The sequence below is a fragment of the Schistocerca nitens genome, unplaced genomic scaffold (genome assembly GCF_023898315.1).
Source record: "Schistocerca nitens isolate TAMUIC-IGC-003100 unplaced genomic scaffold, iqSchNite1.1 HiC_scaffold_465, whole genome shotgun sequence".
Lineage (NCBI taxonomy): Eukaryota > Metazoa > Arthropoda > Insecta > Orthoptera > Acrididae > Schistocerca > Schistocerca nitens.
In genome coordinates, this window is record NW_026045998.1 from 390,183 (window position 1) to 412,069 (window position 21,887).

Here is a 21,887-nt window from a genome sequence, read left to right on the forward strand (position 1 = left end):
TAGGAGATCTCCATGTCTTTTGCTTTCTTGGACATTTTCTTAGAGATGTTGACATTATCTTCAGGTTATTCTGCTTACATAGTTCGACGAGCCTTGTACCATTTTTATTGGTAAATTTATGTGCAGGATATTTGCCTACGGTTTTTAGGTGGATTTTCTCTCTACCAATTTGGGCATTAAAATCGCCGAGTAGAACTTTTGTATCATCTTTTGGAATCTTGGCCATTATATTCTCCAAATTTTCCCAGAACTTTTCTGTTTCTATGGGGTTTTTCTTGTTGTCTCCGTTTGTGGGAGCATGAACATTAACCATTGTGTATGTTTTGTTGGCACATTGTAAGCGCATCGTCATTATCCTATTATTTACGGGAGTAACTTCCTTGATGGAGCTGAGCACGCTCTTGTGTATGATAAACGCCATCCCGAGATGGGGGGCTCCTCTTCCAATTCGTTTATCCGTCTTGCTCTTAAAGATGCGATAGTTGCCATAATCTGATGTTTCTTCATCTGTAAAACGTGTCTCCCGTAAAGCTAGTATTACTATCTTTTGCTTTTCAAGTTCTGTTGTAAGGTTTAGAAGTTTTCCTGGTTGGATTAATGTATTTATGTTAAAGGTTCCAATGTATGTAGGTGTTTTAAGTGGAAGTTTGCCAGAGAGCTCCGACTTTCTCTGATGTAATCGTGTAAGTCCAGGTTCCCCAGAATCCGAATTCCTGGTTGCCATCTGTTGATGGGTGGATTGGTTACCACCTGGGGTAATGTTGTTATTACTTGCACGAGTCATACTTGCTTGTAATCAAGTTGGTCCAGTGTTTCCACTGGGTGTTTAGAACCAGGGATTGTTAGTTCCTGGCGCATTATGACCAGCCGCACATTGCGTGAACAGACGCTGACCAGGATGCCGATGGTTCCCACTTCAGACGCGTCCTGGATTTGGGTGTTGACAGTGCTTATTGTAATGGCGGCACTTACTCGCCATGACACAGCAACGTCTTCGGGTTCTGTGGTTTTTGAATGAGTGTGACCCTTGCCAAGAGTCACCCTCCCACACCCTCGTGATGCTGCCGCCTCGGTCCGGGACTGCTTATTTGGGTTTCCCCTTATTCGCAGCTGTCCACCATATCTGATGGATCATTCGCTATCCGCCACCTGCGACCCGCCCTGTACCTGAGGCTTGGCTAGGGTGTGTATATATATATATATATATATATATATATATATATATATATATATATATATATATATATATATATATATATATATATTTCTAAAAACAAAGATGATGATGTGACTTACCAAATGAAAGTGCTGGCAGGTCGACAGACACACAAACATACACACAAAATTCAAGCTTTCGCAACAAACTGTTACCTCATCAGGAAAGAGGGAAGGAGAGAGAAAGACGAAAGGATGTGGGTTTTAAGGGAGAGGGTAAGGGGTCATTCCAATCCCGGGAGCGGAAAGACTTACCTTAGGGGGAAAAAAGGACGGGTATACACTCGCACACACACACATATCCATCCGCATATACACAGTCCGCTCCCGGGACTGGAATGACTCCTTACCCTCTCCCTTAAAACCCACATCCTTTCGTCTTTCCCTCTCCTTCCCTCTTTCCTGATGCGGATGGATATGTGTGTGTGTGCGAGTGTATACCCGTCCTTTATTCCCCCTAAGGTAAGTCTTTCCGCTCCCGGGACTGGAATGACTCCTTACCCTCTCCCTTAAAACCCACATCCTTTCGTCTTTCCCTATCCTTCCCTCTTTCCCGATGAGGCAACAATTTGTTGCGAAAGCTTGAATTTTGTGTGTATGTTTGTGTTTGTTTGTGTGTCTGTCGACCTGCCAGCACTTTCATTTGGTAAGTCACATCATCTTTATATATATATATATATATATATATATATATATATATATATATATATATATATATATATATATATATATATATATATATATATATATAAACATTCCAAGCAGGAAAAATATATCTAAAAGCAAAGATGATGTGACTTACCAAATGAAAGTGCTGGCAGGTCGACAGACACACAAACATACACACAAAATTCAAGCTTTCGCAACAAACTGTTGCCTCATCAGGAAAGAGGGAAGGAGAGGGAAAGACGAAAGGATGTGGGTTTTATGGGAGAGGGTAAGGAGTCATTCCAATCCTGGGAGCGGAAAAACTTACCTTAGGGGGAAAAAAGGACGGGTATACACTCGCGCGCACACACACATATCCATCCACACATATACAGACACAAGCAGACATATTCAAAGACAGAGATGTCAGTCGAGGCGGAAGTGCAGAGGTAAAGATGTTGTTGAATGACAGGTGAGGTATGAGTGGCGGCAACTTGAAATTAGCGGAGATTGAGGCCTGGTGGGTAACGGGAAGAGAGGATATATTGAAGAGCAAGTTCTCATCTCCGGAGTTCTGACAGGTTGGAGTCAGTGGGAAGTATCCAGATAACCCGGACGGTGTAACAGTGCCGAGATGTGCTGGCCGTGCACCGAGGCACGTTTAGCCACAGGGTGATCCGACACGGACACAGGCAGACAGTGTTTGTCGGTAATGAGGATCACCCTGTGGCTAAACATGCCTCGGTGCACGGCTAGCACATCTCGGCACTTCCTCTTCTTAAGACATGTTAAAAAACGTATCACCCTGTAGCATTAACGTAAACGTGACATTACTGAAACACAATACAAGATTGACTCTTCTCTCCTTGCACTATTGAGGCTAACATAATTCGTCAGCTGGTTGGAAGTGACTGAACACAAATGGAAAAACACTGCTGAGTATTGATAAGATTTCAGAGTGAAGCAAAGACTGGCAACCAGCTTTAAACCTTCAGAAATGCAAAACTGCTCACTTCATGAAAACTGCTGCCCTGCGACTACGCTATCAAAGAGACACAGTTGGCACCAGTCAACAGCACACGTGTTTTGTAAACAGTCTCCTCGCAGGCTGATCGGATGGCCTCAGTATTCCACCAGTGAACCAATGTATGCCACCAGCTTTCCCTCTGGCTAATCGTATGTGACGGTTTTACTTTGTATCCCCACAAATTCTTATACAGATATCTCGGTATTTGTGTGAGTTACCCGATTCCGGTCGTGACTCGTCGATGTTGTCGGCATAGAATTCATTTTTTTTTTTTTTTTTCTGAAGTGCAAAGTTTCACATTTGTAAATATTCGAAGAAAGTTGACAGTCTTTTCACCACCTTGTGCATTTATCAAGATCAGATGGAACATTTGTGCATGTTTTTCATACTGTACTTCATTATAGGTAACCACATCATTTGTAATGAGTCTGAGGTTGCTATTCAATTGATCCACTGGCTCATTAATGTACAATACGAACAGCGATGGTCCTGACACACACTTCCCCGGCGCATTACAGGAGTTACTTCTCCTGTCGATGACTCCCCGTTGTAGTGTTACCTTTTATTATCTTCTTCTCATTAGCTATTGAAACAACATCGCTTTGTAATGTAATTTTAATTTTCACCAAAAGCACATTCAACACATCGCGGAAAAATACACGTCTTTCGTATCAACACAAGAGAGAGAGAGAGACATCCATTAGTTCTTAAAAACAAAAAAAAAACACGCAAAAAAAGAACAAAATTATTTATAAAATCGGTCGCTGGCGCAGCTCTCTTCTGCGTGCGCGATCGTAAATTATAACTTTGCGGAAGTCAAAGTACCATTACAATGCCTCCTCTACTGACACGCTCCGCAAGCGAGCGTGGCAGTATAGAATAAATAAATAAATATATATATATATATATATATATATATATATATATATATATATGAGAAAATAAGAAATTTACATATTACAAAAAATATTTCTGTGCACAATGCTCTTTGCATATCAGTCTTTGTATAGAGTCTTTTTGGTGTGTATCTTCTTTAGGAGTCGTAACATGAATGTCTTTGAATTACAGCGTATTATCGTTGCTTGGCACAGCGTTTGAATGCAGTTCACATGATTCGTGTTTACAATGGAATTAATTCGAAGAATAAATGTTTCTATTATATTGCTCCAATGTCTTTAAACGTAGTATCGGATTCTGAGTGTGTGTGTACTGCCTGGATCTCTTGCGTGTGACTTGAAGAAAATCCAAAGTTTGTTCAATGTGTCAACACGAAATTGTGATCTCCAGCAGTCGAATTTTGGTGGCGTCTACCGGGGTATAAATGGTCAATGAGGGCACAGGAAACACCTCACTGCCTACGACAGGTGATGAGCTTGTCTTTTACACCAACCTGAAGACCTGCCGGCTTCAACAACATCATACACTTCAAAGCATATTGACACTACGTTAATATTGCTTGACCAGTGTTCCATCACGTTGGTTTCTTCTTTGCATTTTCAGTTCCATTTATATGAATCATGTGCTACATGCACAAGTCCTTTGCAGCTCATTAACATCTCCTTAAAATACATTTCTTGATGTAGTAAGTACATAAATATACAACTATTTACAATTAATCATTACATGAGATAGTTACATTGTTGTCACATACTACATATACAGAGTTAAATGAGAAAATATAGTAATTTTTTTTTTTTTTTTTTTTTTTTTTTTTTTTTTTTTTTTTTTTTTTTTTTTACATTCAATATCATTGTGCTGACATGTGAATTACATTACATTCAGATTGAATTATACATTTTATTTGTTAGCTTTTTTTTCCGTTACAGTTGCAACATTTGAAGATAATTGTGGCAACTCGCTAGAATATTCAACTTAAAATTCATCCTGCACCCTGGAATAAAATTTACACATATTTCAAGCTTCAAGACAACCCTCTGTAGGAGGATAGGTTCATGGGATGGTTGCTGACGACTTCATAAATACTAGTAAAGTCATCCCCTACAATGGACTACACAAAATAAAATATGATAAATAAAATACATGTTAACTTAATATAACGTAGAAGTTCCTATACCTAATACCATTTCTAAGTGTGGTGTCCCCACTATTGCTATTTTAGGATCCTACAAGTATATACATCAGTGTGGTAAGTATATATATATATATTGCTGCTGCGTTCCATGCTGTATATCCATTCCGTATTTACCTTGTGGTACCTGTAAAATTCTATTCATAAATAAATATATGTGTATGTCTCTCCATACTGTCAGATAATCACGAATTATATAATGTCCAATATTTCATCAACATGTATAAATTTTTCTAAGGGAGGGATGAGAGTATGAGCCGCAACAGAGGACTGACGTTTTGTTTTCTCCTTTCTATTTAATGGTGCATCAGTTCAGTTCAGTAGATGAGCTTTAATTATGTCATTAGATGACAGCTAAATATGTTCTCTTAAATAATTCTTCCAATCTGAAGTGTCAAGCCTACATAGCTCCAAAAATTTCATTACAAGTTCCCATTAGATTAGTGTTAAAGTGTTATAGATTTAAATCTTCTGGTATATTTCCAACAGTGGCTGCTGTAAATAATTCTTTCCACATAAATCTATACTTTCACCTTTAGTTATGACACCACATAAGTTATTATCTCAGGCATACCAATCTTTCAATAAATAATATTCTTTCCACTACTTTCATTCTGTATTCCATGAGTATATATATATATATATATATATATATATATATATATATATATATATATATATATATATATATATATATATATATATATATAGTTTAAGTCAATCATGTTCCTATAAAGTTTGTGTAGTTCATCTCCTTCCTTTCATGAGTATCAAGCAATATAAATAAATCTTTTACGTCTTATATTCCATTTACCTCTCTCCATATTACTATTTATCCTCTTATTAAACTAAAATTACATTCACTCATCTCATTCAGTCACTCACATCACTCATATCAACATTACTATTATCACATGCCTCCTCAAGAAAATAATTCTGTTCAGTTCTCTGCCTCCTCTAATGTGTATATGCCTCAATAGCAACTCCTCTTATAACCAAATATCTTATTAGCTATTGGATGTTCACATTGCTTTCTAGACTTACCTGCATTCATCAGATTGTAAGTACAGTGAAACCTCTTTATAACGTTCCTCCATATAATGTTTTCCTCTATGTTACGTCTGTTTTCTTCGGTCCTGACTAAAAGCCCATTTAAACAATGTTAAATTTTCCTCTTTACTGCGTTTCCTCTATATTACAATTTTCTCCATGTAATGCTCATATTTTTGTAACTCTGGTCAATTATTTACCTCTTTATAATGTTTAAGTGACTGGATGTAGACGCATCGTTTTCTGTTCTGTGGATCACAGTTTGCACTGGCTCAGAAAGCCCGCGTTTAGCGTGTTTCATATGTCAGCAGCAGAACCCGGTCACGTGACATGTGACACACAATCTGCTTGTGATCTTTTTGGCGCCATTTCAGTCAATGCTTTGTATTCGTAGTGTACTGTGTGAGCTGAGCAGCAGACAGTTAGTATGTCTAGTAAGAGTGTGTCTTCGATATAACTTTATTTAAGGTTTCATCAGTGGACATGAGTGAAAAGTGGAAGAACATTTCTCTGGAAGAGAAGGTTTCTGTTATTAAAAAAGTGGAGGCATCTCCTCGTGAGTTGTGTGAAGCTAGCGAAGCAATTTGAACTGGCCACCCTCAACACACAACACTATTACGAGAAACAGATTGTCGATAATGGAAGGGTTTGGCAATTGTGGAAATTCGAAACGTATGCATTTGAAACCATAGACTTGATTTGCAAGAATTTCAGGAATTAATAGGCAGTGATTCTGTCACTTTAGAGGACTTTGTGGGTGTGGATGACAATATGGCAACCATAGGAGTACAAAGTATTGAGGACTGGCTCATATTCTATAATTGGGTCAACTGAAGAACAGGATACCACCTGTCAACTTTGGACAATGATGTCATATCTTAAGAATCTGTTATAACTTTTTACAGTACAAACTGATCCATTTACTTTCAGCCATCCACCTACCAGGCCCCATGTTTTAATTACAAAAAACTAATCATTTGATACATTGATCATTTGCAATGAGTATCATATTACAGTGTTATGAAAATTTAAAATGTCATCTATGGCACCATTTGTCAAAGCTGATTAGTGGTATCCCGATCTTCAGTAATGCCCTATAATTATTATTTGGAAGCCTTCCTCTTTATAGTGTTTTCCTCTATACAGTGTTCAGAATTTGTGGTCCCTTGAAAAACGTTATATAGAGGTTTCACTGTATCTGTATAACTTAAATGTAGGCTCATCATAACTGTATATCATATTAATTATCTTCTCCTCATTAGCTAACATTTTACTGTATGTATTTTTTCAAATGTATGTGTGGATGTAGACCTCTGGGTTTATGTGTTAATGGATATTCTAATGAATAACAGCCAGGGTGTGGAATATTTGCAATTCGGTATGGTCCAGAGTATAAGATCTGCCATTTCCTGTTTAAATGTTTCAGTTTTGTGGGTTTAGGATGTGTTCTTAGTAAAACTAACTCACCAACTTGAAATGTTTGTGCTTTCCTGACACCTCTGTCATATTTCTGCTTTCTTTCCTTAGCTTTGTCACATAATGTTGTGTAAGCTTGTCTTACCTTTTCTTCTGAACTAACATGATTTGTTGTTGCTGTAAATTTAGGTAGAGGGTCTGTCCATTCATTTCTTTCTGTTTTATCCATAACTAATTCAGTTGGTGTGTATCCAGTAGAAATGTGAGTTAAATTGTTCACTATTTGTTCAAATGGTGCTAGGTATTCTACCCATTTTGTGTGCTTCTCTGGTGTGTGTGTTCTCATAAACTGTCCAAATTCACGAAATGTTCTTTCTACTGGGTTACCTGCTGCGTGAAATCTTGAAATTGAAATATGTTTAACATTCTGTTTTTCAATAAATGTCTTCCATTTTAAACTGGTAAAATATGCTGCATTATCCGTGATCATAACTTCAGGTTTTCCTATTCTTACAAAATAATCTGTTAATAGACGTCTGGTAATAGCAGTGGTAGAAACTGAACGTAAAGCATATAATTTTAAATACTTTGTGAAAACATCTAACACAGCAAGGATGTATTTCATTCCTCCACGTGCTTGTGGATAGGGTCCTGCAATATCTAAAGAAATTAGCTGTAATGGCCTCTTAGGTATGATTGGGTGCAATTCATTCATGCTTGTGCGATTAGAATATTTGGCTTTCTGACATATGATGCATTTCCTAATATTACTCAATACTCTTCGCCTTAAATTTGGAAAATAGCAATATTGTATAATCTTGTCTGTACATTTGGTTACACCATAGTGTCCCCAAGTTCTGTGTGTAAATAAAATAAAATCATCAACATGAGCTTCAGGTAAGCAAACACACTAATGCTGTGATTCAGGGTTTCGTCGGTGAAATAATACTTCTTTGTGTAACGTGTAATATTTTTCAAGATGTGGGTCTGTTCCTGCACGTAATTTATTCTTTATCTGGATCCACCTGGGATCATTGTCCTGCAATATGGCTAACTTCTTGCACATGTTTTTGTAGTACGGTGCAAATGTACCATCATACATGAGTAAAATTTTAAAATCTGATGTTTGTTCTGTCACATCTGAAAATTCTTGTAGGCCTTGTGGCAAACGAGATAGAGCATCGGCTATAATGTTGGATTCTCCTTTTACTTGTTCCTTTGTCTTATCTAAAATGATCTGTGTCATTGTCTCAAACTTCTCATCTAAATAATCATCACATAATTTGCATTCATGTACAAGTTTTTCTGCTAGAGTTGTGTCATTCTTTAAAGATGCTACATCTGCTCTGTCTTCAAGCTTTTCTAACTTTTCCTGTAAGGATTTCTGCTCCAATGTTACATCATTTAATCTGTCTGAAAGGTCTGTAATAGTCAGGTCTAAGTGTTCTTGGTTTTTTTTTACGGAATTGTGTGACTGTCGTAATTCGTCAACTTGGGTACTGGTTTTCTGTTGTTCAAAAACTACTGTTAACAATTTCTCATTACATCGTTGTAAGTAATTTTTTGTCTCGTCACTGAATTCCACAAACACCTTTTCTTGTCTCGTAACCTTGTCTGATAAGTCAGTAAATTTCCTTCCAAGACTACTGGTGGTTTCTGTCAAGTCGGCAATTTGTCTCGATTGTTTTTCAAAATTTTGTTTTATGTCCCGTGTCAGTTCATCGAATTTAGTGTCAAATTTCCCAATGTCACATTTTAATTGTCATTTTTCTCGTCTACAACGTCAAATCTTTTGTCTAAAGTGTCAAATTTTCTGTTTTGGTCACCAAGTAACTTCAGAATCTGGTTGAGCATGTCAGAGTCCTGTGTCTTAGTTTCGTCATCTTTTCGTGTCTGATTGATGTCTGGTTCTGAAGTTGACGTTGTCAATGTCACGTTTTGTCGCGTAGTACTCACTCTCCATTCGCCTGTATATCTGTTTAAATATAGGGGTTGTTGTCTTAATCGATCCGGTAAAATTATGTCTTGAACATCCTCCCTATTAAGTTCAATATTCATTTGACTGTCGGACATGTTTTGCAATGTGTCACTTTCACTAAGCTCGTCCGCGGAAACAATTTCTACGCGTCTAGCGTCCATCTTGCGATTTTCATAATTAATTGCAAATAAAATTTTCCAATGGTAAAAAAAAATTTTTTAAATATGATATGTTGAAATCTGAAATTTCTCTTATGGAAATGGATATTTCTATATGATTTCTAATTAGAAATAGAATTATTAAATTGGCACTGAAATTTCCCTCTCACAAATAAATGACTGTGAATATGCTCTTCACTTATCATTTGCAATAATAGTAGTAAATCAATTTTAACTACAATTTGAAAAAATAATTTCGAAATAAATGGATCGGAATAAAGGAAGTACAGATGGCTGCTTGAAACTGGAAAAAATGTAAATTTTTGTACTCACCATTTTTTTTTTCAGCCTTATGTTGCACATGGAGCGTCAAATATACTGTTTTCAATCCAAAATTTTTCTTTCGCGTCCGTGCAAATTATTTTATGGAACGTTATCCTTTTCCCTTTTCTTTTTACCAAATTAATTTCCTCAACATGAAAATGAAAATTAACACAAATTAATAACAGGGAAAACAATATTGTTGTCAATTTCATGCACGTAACATTACATTTGAAATGAATGAGACTTAGTCCAAATTCATTTTCTGATGCTATTAAGTGGTTAAAATTAGATAAAATGTCCAAAATTTATAATAACTGCACTTGTATCAAATCCAAACTGCACTTGTATCAAATCCAAACTGCACTTGTATCAAATCCGAAGATTGCAAGTCCTGTCACCAGGACGCCAATTGTAGTATTACCTTTTATTATCTTCTTCTCATTAGCTATTGAAACAACATCGCTTTGTAATGTAATTTTAATTTTCACCAAAAGCACATTCAACACATCGCGGAAAAATACACATCTTTCGTATCAAGACAAGAGAGAGAGAGACATCCATTAGTTCTTAAAAACAAAAACAAAAAACCACGCAAAAAAAAAAGAACAAAATTATTTATAAAATCGGTCCCTGGCGCAGCGCTCTTCTGCGTGCGCGATCGTAAATTATAACTTTGCGGAAGTCAAAGTACCATTACTCCGTGTAAGATAACGTACTGCATTCTTCCTGCCAAGAAATCGTCAATCTAGTCACAAAATTAGAATTATATACTTGTCTACATGAAAGACGGGTAAAGACAGTTCAGGCTGCAGTATGTTTGTTAGTAGCATTGCTATACGTATCCACTGCTCGACTCTGTTTGGAGAAGACATTAATTTTTGCATTGCAGTTTAGAGTGTGATTTTTTGTATTGTGTGGTTCTTTACAGCAAAGTAATATCTTTTGCAGGATCCTGTATGCATCAAAATTGAACCGGAACACGATCAATGTGCAGCTACACTTCCAGTCCCAGAAGCGACAAAAATTAAGGTATGCACCACATTCCTGTTACTGCTTCTGTCATGAACCCGCCCTACTGTGCAGGAAAAGTTATCTCCATATGGACACCATTACGGTGTGGTTAATGGCTGTATAGTACTTTAGTAGAGCTGGCCATGATGTCTCCTTTGTTGATGCTGCCGAGTCTGCGTTGTCCATGTGGCTTCTCGTTGTCTAGGCGATGATTCCTTTGCTGCCCTGAGTCCAAGAAACTGTGCGGGTTCTTTAATTATCACTGGACTATCGAAAAATGATGCAGTATTCCACGGTTTCTTTGTATCAAAAACACATTTATTGCCAAAACTAGATACACAACTACACTCAACCGCGGCCAACACTCAAGTGGCCGAAAACCCGTTGTAGACCAAAGTTCACGGTCATAAGCTACAAAGAACATACAATTCCAATATCGATTATTGATCGCAACACCTAACTTAGTATTATCTTAAGCAAAAGCTTTTTTAACATTTTTTAACACGACTTTAGTGTATAATATAACAAAATGATGTCTATTTGTCAGTTCCATTACACTTCCTGGCACGGAGAGAGAAAGAATGTGAAGTGATTTTCACACCACTCTGTTCACATCATTGGTTCCTTAGTGCCTCTCCTCACATATGAAATACTTGCCCTCATTCTAAAACTGCAGTGCCAGATTTCATATGTGCGGCATCTCGACTGTGCCTTTGCCTGTCACCAAATTGTTCTCCAGTTGCTGCATTTCTTCCGTGTAGCTGTGCAACAAATTACCCTGTAAAATGTGTCTTACTCAAAGACCTGCACATCCAAGAGGAGGATAAAGCCTATTTGTCCTCTCACTTTTTGTCCACTTTTACTCACAAATAAATGTATTTTGTTGAAGGTTTTAATCTGTAGTCCTCAGTCTAAAGACTTGTCGTCTGCAGCTGTCTGTGTTGGTCTCTCTTCATCTCTATGGTTGTGGGTTGTGGTTTGTGGTCTACTTGTGCAACCTTTATCCCACACGCCCCCCCCCCCCCCCTTTTCCCTGATTAAAGTGACTGTTTGTTGATGTTTCAAGATGTGTTGTACCAGCTGATACCTTCTGTTAGTATGTGCTGTAATTCTTCCCATGCCCCCCCCCCCCCCCCCCCCAACACCTTCAACTGATACCTTCTGTTAGGATGTGCCATAATATACACATCAAAAAAAGTTTTGCATGATACTGTATCACAGGCACAGTCCCTTTCACTGTTCAGAGATGTCACTAAACCCGCCCAAAGAAGTAAACAACCATGCATGAGCAGCGCCTATTAGACGGAGGGGGTCCGACAGCCGATCAGTTCCAGTCATGCCACCAGGAAGGAGGTACACGCCAAGTGTTGTCTGGAGTTCAGCCACGCCTTTGAGGTCAATACCGCGGTTCGATCACGTCCGCATTGTTAGTTTGTGCCAGTAAGGGCTCTCAACAAGGTAACTGTCCAGGCGTCTCGGTGTGAACCAAAGCGATGTTGTTGGGACATGGAGGAGATACAGAGAGACAGGAACTGTCGATGACATGCCTCGCTCAGGCCACCCGAGGACTACTACTGCAGTGGATGACCGCTGCCTGCAGATTATGGCACAGAGAAACCCTGACAGCAACGCCATCATGTTGAATAATGCTTTTCGTGCAGCCACAGGATGTCGTCGTTATGACTCAAAGTGTGCGCAATAGGCTGCATCATGCGCAACTTCACTCCCGACGTCGGTCGCGAGGTCTATCTTTGCAACCACGACACCACACAGTGCGGTATAGATGGGCCCAACAACATGCCGAATGGACCGCTCAGGATTGGTATCACGTTCTCTCCACCAACGAGTGTCGCACATGGCTTCAATCGGACAATCGTCGGAGACGTGTTTGGAGGCAACCCGGTCAGGCTGAACACCTTAGACACACTGTCCAGCGAGTGCAGCATGGTGGACGTTCCCTGCTGCTTTGGGGTGGCATTATGTGGGGCCGACGTACGCTGCTGGTGGTCACAGAAGGCGCGTAATGGCTGTACGTTATCTGAATCCCATCCTCTTTCCAATAGTGCAACGATATCGGCAGGATACTGGCGAGGCATTCGTCTTCATGGACGACAATTCGTGCCCCCATCGTGCACATCTTGTGAATGACTTCCTTCAGGATAACAACGTGCTCGACTAGAGTGGCCAGCATGTTCTGCAGACATGAACTCTATCGAACATGCCCGGGATGGATTGAAAAGGGGTGTTTATGGACGACGTGACCCACAAACCATTCTGAGAGATCTACGGCACATCACCGTTGAGGAGTGGGACAATCTGGACCGACATTGCCTTGATGAAATTGTGGATAGTATGCCACGACGAATACAGGCGTGCATCAATGCAAGAGACGTGCTACTGGGTATTAGAGGTAGTGGTGTGTACAGCAATCTGGACCACCACCTCTGAAGGTCTCGCTGTATGGTGGTGCAATAAAAGCAGTAAAAAGGGCGGAAATAATGTTTATGTTGATCTCTGTTCCAATTTTCTGTACAGGTTCTAGAACCGAGGTGATGCAAAGCTTGTTTTGATGGATGTAATTCTGCCTTCCGGTGCCCGGTAGAAGTTATTACATCCGTCAATGACTCCACGTGTAAAATAACATGCTGCATTCTTCCAGGCAAGAAATTCCTAATCTGATCACAAAATCTGTGTCTACATGAAAGAGGGTTAAAGACATTTCAGCCTGCTGCATAGTGATAGTCTACACCTCCTGATAAGCTATACAATCTACCCATCCAATCTTCTGTTACACCGCATTTTAAAAGCTTCTGTTCTCTTCTACTCTGAACTCTTTATCATCAATGTTTCACTGCTGTAGAAGGCTGGAATTCAGACAAAGACTTCCTAATTTTTAAATTTATATTAGACATTAATAAATTCCTCTTCTACACGAATGCATATCTTCTCAGTGTCAGAGTGCATTTCACTTCGTAGATCCTCTCTACTGTAGCCATTATCAGTTACTTTCCTGCCCGAGTAGGAAAGTTACTCTGAACTCTTTATCATCAATGTTTCACTGCTGTAGAAGGCTGGAATTCAGACAAAGACTTCCTAATTTTTAAATTTATATTAGACATTAATAAATTCCTCTTCTACACGAATGCATATCTTCTCAGTGTCAGAGTGCATTTCACTTCGTAGATCCTCTCTACTGTAGCCATTATCAGTTACTTTCCTGCCCGAGTAGGAAAGTTACTCATCTGTAATGTCAGCATAGACTTATTAAATTCGACTGCATTCCACTACCCTCGTCTTACTTTTACATTTAATCGCTTTTCGAGATGCTGTCCATTGCGTCCGACTGCTCTTGCAACTCTTTAACTCTTTTACCATTGTAGGCAGAATTACAGTGCCGGGAAACCTTAAGCTTATTATTTCTTCTTGCAGAAGATTGGCCCTCTTCCAGATTTCTCCTTGGTTCTCTCTCTCTCTCTCTCTCTCTCTCTCTCTCTCTCTCTCTCTCTCTCTCTCTCTCTCTCTCTTCCACACCTTGCTCATGTACATATAACACTGAAGATGGGGTACAACTGTGACTCACTCCCTTCTCAAATATAGATTCCCTTTCATGTGCTTTGGACATTATTGTTATTATTATCACTGTATACTGCCCATGTACTGTACATATTGTAATGTTGACTCACTAAAGACATTGGTTAGATGTAAGAGATGGTTTGAAGATCCCAATCGTCCTATGTAAAGTAAATGCATAAATACCTAAATAATAAATGGTTTGTGTTGCAGGTATTTCATTTGGAAGGTTTGAAGAGGGAATGGATTGAAGACAATGTGAAGAAATGTGGCTGGGATGGAGCTCAGGTCGGTCTTCGCACTGTCGAGAGTTACCCGGGTGTTTAGTCTCCCCTCGGTTTAATACAGAATTTCACGGATTCTGTTACAGGTGTGTGAAAAAACAGCTGCAGAGACAGATGGGGTTAAGTTACACGTGTTTGAGAAAGCAGCTGCAGAGAAAGATGTGGTTCACGCCAAAAGAGGGCCGTGTAAGCTGTGCGTATCAGAGGTAGGCTAGTTGGGAACCTTGTGTTTCCAAGTATTTTCTTGTATTTTCTAACTATTATTATTATTATTATGTGCAACTGAAACGATATTGGATCACAGTAAATGAAAATTGACATCAACATTGTGCACAAATTCTGTGCTTAAAATGACAGTGGCCGTGAAATATTAAAAATTCTAAAATACCGAGGAGCTATCTTGTTGTTTTTGTGATCTTCAGTTTGCCTCTGCGTAACTACTGCAACCTGCCACTTCTCTCCATTACGAAATTCACTTTGTTTGTGTACAAAAATGTAAATAACACACAACAGTAATATAGAAAGGGTAGATTCCTACTCGCCACATAAAGGTGCACTGACTTGCAGACAGGCACAGTGAGAAATAATGCTAGAAATACGTCAGCTTTTGGACAGTGCCCTCTTCTAGAAGTAGAAAATTTACCACATACACCCAAGAACATTACACACACACACACACACAGGCATTGTCTCTGAGCACTAAGGCCACACCTTCTCGTGCGTAGTATGTAGCAATCTATCATTTCCATATTATACGGTGTCCCACTCAAACCTCCCTGATTTCAAAGACCGTGGAGAGAAAAACCACAGTAGATACGACAGTGAAAAATGCACCACATTTTAGAGCATCTCGTAGAATTTATTCATTTATCATCAATACACCTCTGCATGTGAACTGTTTGTAGCACGAAGAATATTGGTATATTCAATTTGTTGCCAAGTTCTTTGCAACATTTCGTCTGTTATTGTTGCAATCGCATTAGTGATAATATGTCGCAACGTAGGAATATCGCCCACTTTGGTTGCGAACGTGCGATCCTTCACGACTCTCCACATGAAGAAATCGAGCAGCGCAATGTCGGCTGAATGTGGTGGCCGGGCGACGGGTCCTCCACGTCCGATTCTACGATTAGAAAATTTCCTATCCGGGAACTTGCAAACAGCTGTTGACTAACACGGTGGAGCTCCATGTTGTTGAAAAATGGTGTTGGGTTGCAAGTCTTGTATCTGAGGGTACACAAACTCCTCCAACATGTCCAGATACGCTGACCCATTCACTGTTTGTTGCGCAAAGAACTGTCCTATAGTCCCGCCGTGCATTAGCCCGCACCGGACATTAAACTTAGGGCTATCACAAACATGTTCAATGACAATGTGCAGATTTTGCAAACCACAAATCCAAACATTATGCCTATTAACCCTTCCTGATAGATGAAAGGTTGCCTCATCTGAGAATAAACGTCTTTCCAGGAAGCTGGCATCCGTATCGATACGCTGCAGCGTATCCGCAGCAAATTGTTGTCGGCGTGGTTTGTCGTTCGGCATCAGATGTTTCAGAATGTGCACTTCGTAAGCACACACACGAAGATGCTGGTGAACTACACGATGCAATGTTGACGGAGGGACATCAAATTGCTTAGATGCTTGACGAATTGACGTTTTTTGGCTTCTGAGATATGTTTGTCTGATGTCATCCACTGTCTCTTCTGAAACTCCATAATGTTTCAGAACACTTCCCGTTGCCAGAAATTCCCTATACCACCCCTTAACTGTTTTCACGTCAGGTGGATCACATTCATACACAGGACTATAATTTCTTTGCACAGTAATCAGCAATTTTGTCTTGCTGTCAAAGCTGACAGAGTACTGACAGTATGGAGACAGATGCTGAGTAAGTGCTTAAGGAGACTAAACAGAGAAAGTCATCGGTCAACCTGCCCCTCGCCACACCTGCCCACATCTCCCCCCAGTCTGCCTGTGTATAGAAAAGAGTGAGAAAGTGTTCTAAATGTTTGTGTAGTACATGTTTCCAGTGGAACATGGGAACCGGCCTAGTACTCACCAAAAACCACCTAAAAACCCCATCCAGGGTGGCTCGCACACTGACCCTTCGTCATTAATTTACTGGGCGGGAACATGGGAGGTTGGACAATCTGAATGTGGTCGGACATCTGGTCCCACACGCTCTAAATATGTGTCAAACACTTGTCTGCATTCTATAATAGAATAAGAAATCCAGTGCCCTATCATTTTTTTCATTAATGGTCATGTAAATCACATGACCTAACACCCGCCTCATTTCCGTTTTATGCTTATTGCTGGTCCCCCCCCTTATCCTTTATGAGTAGGCCTCATGGTTCATTTCCCTAGTATACATCTTTATGAACACTATAATTAAATGTTTTCTGGTAAAGTTACAAATCTATTTTACACCTCAACTCCACTTCTCGATACTTCATTTAGTCCCCGCAGTCCTCCCCTACTTTTTTACTTATACATACTTGATATATTCTATGTCTCTATACACCATTCAATATATAGTATGTTTACTTAGGTTATTAGAGTCCCACTATCCTACAAATCATCAGAATATTTATTAGACAAACATTCCTTAATAACTATCACAATTAGTTCCTCCCTGACTTATGCTCATTAGTTATGCTCCTTATCAACATGATAGTTTTTTTTTCCAAGTACCTAGACGATGTAGAACCGTCACAATGAACAACGATAAGTGTGTATTTCTCTATGTGCAGTATGGCCTTGATATCAATGACTTGCAGTAGCCTTTGCTTGTCGGCCAAGTAAAGACGAGGATGCAGAAGCAAGAGAAAACTGATCAACTTATATGTCTCTCTAAAGGTGGATAATAGGATAGTGTAAGAATTCAAGAATAGATTACAGAATAGTTTAAGATTTGAAGGGAATTCGGTGCAGGAAAAATAGTACAGAAGAAACACCGAAATCAACTAGGGATCTGACGGTCGTCACTCCACCTGTTAAGACAGAACATTAACGTCCCTGGGAGACAGATGTGACTCCACCCGGATCCCACGGATCTAACGTTAACCTCACTCGATTACTTACACACCAATACTTCTCGTTAAATTTGGTGTGAAAGTCCCCCTACAACAAAACAATTACCACTTTACTAGAAAACACAACATTAAGTTTTCTACCCTGTCACGGACAAGTTTGAGTTCTTCGCACAAGTCGTCCGTAACCTTGCTAGCATCACTAAGTTCAGAAAAAGCAATTGACGAAATGTTTCCGGAGATTATACTCTCGGTAACTTCCCAATCTTTAATTAGTTCAAATGGTTCTGCCAAACTACATACATTTATAATATCAGAGCTGGATATATTCTCTTTGAAATTGTGTCCTGCATTATCTACTCGTGAACTGACAAGTCGGTACTGACACGTGTAATTTGCAATTGAACAATTGACATTAACCGCACAGGCTGATTTACACTCTCTTTCAAAGCATTCAGTTCCTGTCTTACATTATTGTATTTAACGTTACACACATTTTCACAAGATTCTAACTTTTCATTAAGATCGGGTTCTTTATTATTTTATTTGACGTCGCATTCAACCTCCAAACTAACTACGCTTTCGCATCAATTACTAGATTCTTTGTTTTCGGCGTGTATTTTGACGGGCCGTAAACCTATACTTGTCTTTTGGATAACTGAGGTTTCATTCTGAGCCTTTAATTTAGAATTCATTGTGTTTATTAAGTGTAGGTTTTTTTTTTAACATCTCACCTCGAGCATTCAATTTAGAATTTATTGAATTCATCAAGTCTAGGTTTTTCTCGAATTTATCGTCTAATGTTTTATTCGAGGCCACGAAGCGATCGTCTAAATCTTTCCTAAAAGCATTAAAAAACTCATTATGGGCTTTGAATTTGGCATCTGGTTCCTTTCTTAAAGAAGCATTTTCAGCATTTGACTCTGTTCTCTGGCCATCTTCCTTAGCATCTAATCTAGAATGTACTGAGCCTATCTCCTTTCTTAAAGCGGCAATTAGAGTGTTTACAGCTTCGGAATCCGCTCGCTGGGCTTTAATTAAATTCACTAATTCAGACAGGTCTTGCATTTCCCTAGTCACTTTAATAGCTGTGACTCGTTCTGCTAGTTGCTGTTTTTGATCCGTATTTGTTTTACTATTAGCTCTGGTGATCATTAAAAAAAAATTCACCTCTATGTATAATAACTGTACTAACAGTTTATCATGCAACAGTTCCCTCAACTTTACCAAATAATTATTGTTTTTCGGTGTCGGTGGCTGGTTACTGCGTCGGTGTCAGCACGATGTACGTGTGTGAAGACTGCTTACTGTCCACACTCAGTTGAAAGGCTGAGGTCTTCTCCCCAGTTTTTTGCCGCTATCACCTTCTCTCGTCTTTTACTGTGGTGCACTTCGCGACTTTCTTCCGTTGGTTTATTGGACTCGATACAATTACTGGAAACAGTTCTCGTATCATGTTAGGCCCGGTTGCTATGGCAACTCATAATATCTTTTTCCCGTTTCTGTCTTAAAATTCCCATTTTCTTTGGGTCCTGTCGCTACGGTTGCCACATTCTAACATTTTTCAGCGACAGAAAATAGTATCTGCTTATTTCTGTAATCTATTGATCACGTATATGAACTGTAGTGTCAACGTACTTGTCGATTAACGATGTACTAGAACTGCTATGCTGAACAAAATTATCTTCTTAGATATATAAATATCTTCGTCGCCTCACTCGTGTCTCGAGCTTTAGAAATAATTAAGTACATTGAGACACACGAGTTGGTTTAAAAACCGTATGAAAACATGAAAGTGCGTCTTCACTCCTCCGAGTCCAGGACGTGAAGTTAGTTAAAAGTCTCTAGTCTCAAAAGAGTCCAGTACATGAACGAACATGAAAATCTATATTCAGTTGTTCATTAGTCTTTTTACAATCAACAGAGACACTAAAGAGCACAGAATACTACATAAAGTTTCCTCGTTCTTCTCGACCTGTACACGGAGATTCCGTGGACCGTACAGCAGATACTCGGCTTCCACCGTTCGGCTGCTGGGTCCATCTTTTCCTCGTAATTGTTTTTTTCTACCTGCACATACAAATAGACGATGCGCAGTAGGGCGTACTCGTTTCTCCCACTCACTTCTAACATATCGGGTGTTCAAAATGCTGGAAGGCAGATGGTTCTAGAATTTACTCCGAAATTCTCGAAGCATTACAATTTGGCTTAACCTGATAGGAAATTCATTGTTGTTCTCAGTGCGTTGTGAAAGTTAGTGCATCTTTCTTACCAAAGGGGGGCCGCAATGTTTGGAATGCAGATTTACTTCAAACTTTGTACACTCGTAGTACTCCGTGAGGACAACAAAATGTGTAAGCAGTAGCGCGTACTTCTCAAGCGTTATTGAGAAAATCGCAAGATAATTTCGGTCGTCCAATATATGCCTATGCGTGGCCATTTTTAATATGAAGCGGCGGAAGCCGAGTTGTTAGCGTTCGAGCCCCATCATTGTGGGATCGCTGGATCGAGTCCCGTTCGTCAGTTTATTTTTTATTTTCGACACGGTAATTTTCTTTACTATTTATATTGCAATTGATATAATGGGAAAAATACATGTAATCGGATGAACTTGTATTAATTTTACAATGTTATTTGGCAGTCTACAAATTTTTTGTTATCACAAATAATATAATATTCATAACTATCGACTAGTAAACGACCAAACGCATAAAGTGATACTGAAAATGTATGCTTGCCCGTGTCTTCAAAATCGTTCATATTTAATCGAAAGAGAACGAGAAATTGCTTCTCGTGAAGACGCTATTAAAATACACTCGACCCTGCACGACCAATTCTCAGCACCTATATTTAAGGAAATACTGCATTACGCATGGTTTGCTTCCAAATTATCAGCTTAAAGAGACTTTTTTGAAAATGTTAACGAGGTTTGTTTTTCCATGGAAAACCTCGAAAGACCTTGCGTATGCGGAAACATAGCAGTGCAGCTGGTGCCGTTTAACTTTGTTTTCCATGTTTTTACGAAAAATAACCTTGTGCAACTTGTACTCGTAATGTCGAAAGCGACAATTAATTGTACATCTTTCGAAAGCCGTCTGTGCCGGTAAAAACTTGGAGGTAACAAGTCGCTACGGGCTCCTTCCAGGTATGAGGGATTTCTCAAATCGTGGACAGGCATACATTTTCAGTATCACTATATGCGTTTCGTCGTATACTAGTCGGTAGTTATGAATATTATATTATTTGTGATAATATAAATTTGTAGACTGCCAAATAACATTGTAAAATTAATAAAAGTTCATGCGATTACACGTATTTTTCCCATTATATCAATTGCAATATAAAATTACCGTGTTGAAAACAAAAGAAAAACTGACTAACGGGACTCGATCCAGCAATCCCGCGAAAATGGGGCTTGAGCGCATATTTTTTTTATTTTTTATTTTTTATTTATTTATTATTATTTTTTTAAATCTAATTTTGTTCATTGTATCTGCTCGGGGCGGACGTGGAAAGACACCCATTTCAGTTCGTTGTTGATCTATTAACTCAGTTTTTCTAATACAGAGGGCAGCTAACCCTCTGACTGAACACGCTGAGTTACTGTGCTGGCTCCCCTTGCCTGCCGCCGCTTCATGTTAAAAATGGCCACGCACAGGTATATATTTGACGACCGAAATTATCTTGCGATTTTCTCAATAACGCTTGACAAGTACACTCTACTGCTTACACATTTTGTTGTCCTCATGGAGTACTACGAGTGTATGAAGTTTGAAGTAAATCCATGTTCCAAATGTTGTGGGCTCCCCTTGTTAGTGTTGTACATCTCAGAGCTGTGGAAGGAAGATTCTGCAGAAAGAGGAAAAAAAAAATTCTAAAGTTTTATGTGAAATGATAGATATATCATTGCTATTACTATTATTTACTTGTGCTTTTCCTATGTCCACAAACATTTTGTAGATATTTCTACAGTTCAAAGAATAATTACCTCCTGTTAAAAAGTGAAAATTGGCATTCGTAAGATCATACACTTTGTTCCAAAAGTAATGGGATACATTCTAATATCGTGTCTAACATCCTTT

General features: G+C 39.0%; 2 protein-coding genes across 2 annotated transcripts in view; both read left to right on the forward strand.

Annotated features, from left to right (window-relative positions):
- LOC126232157 (zinc finger protein with KRAB and SCAN domains 3-like) overlaps window positions 1-21,887 on the forward strand; it is a 394,238-nt gene that overhangs the window by 212,812 nt on the left and 159,539 nt on the right. The gene's annotated exons all lie outside the window — the stretch shown is intronic.
- Window positions 1-21,887, forward strand: part of LOC126232158 (zinc finger protein 418-like) — a 116,267-nt gene that overhangs the window by 58,409 nt on the left and 35,971 nt on the right. Inside the window, exons 2-4 of the mRNA XM_049942464.1 lie at window positions 10,854-10,934; window positions 14,700-14,774; window positions 14,857-14,976. Of these exons, the coding sequence (XP_049798421.1) occupies window positions 10,854-10,934; window positions 14,700-14,774; window positions 14,857-14,976 (276 nt within the window). The remainder of the gene's footprint in view (window positions 1-10,853; window positions 10,935-14,699; window positions 14,775-14,856; window positions 14,977-21,887) is intronic.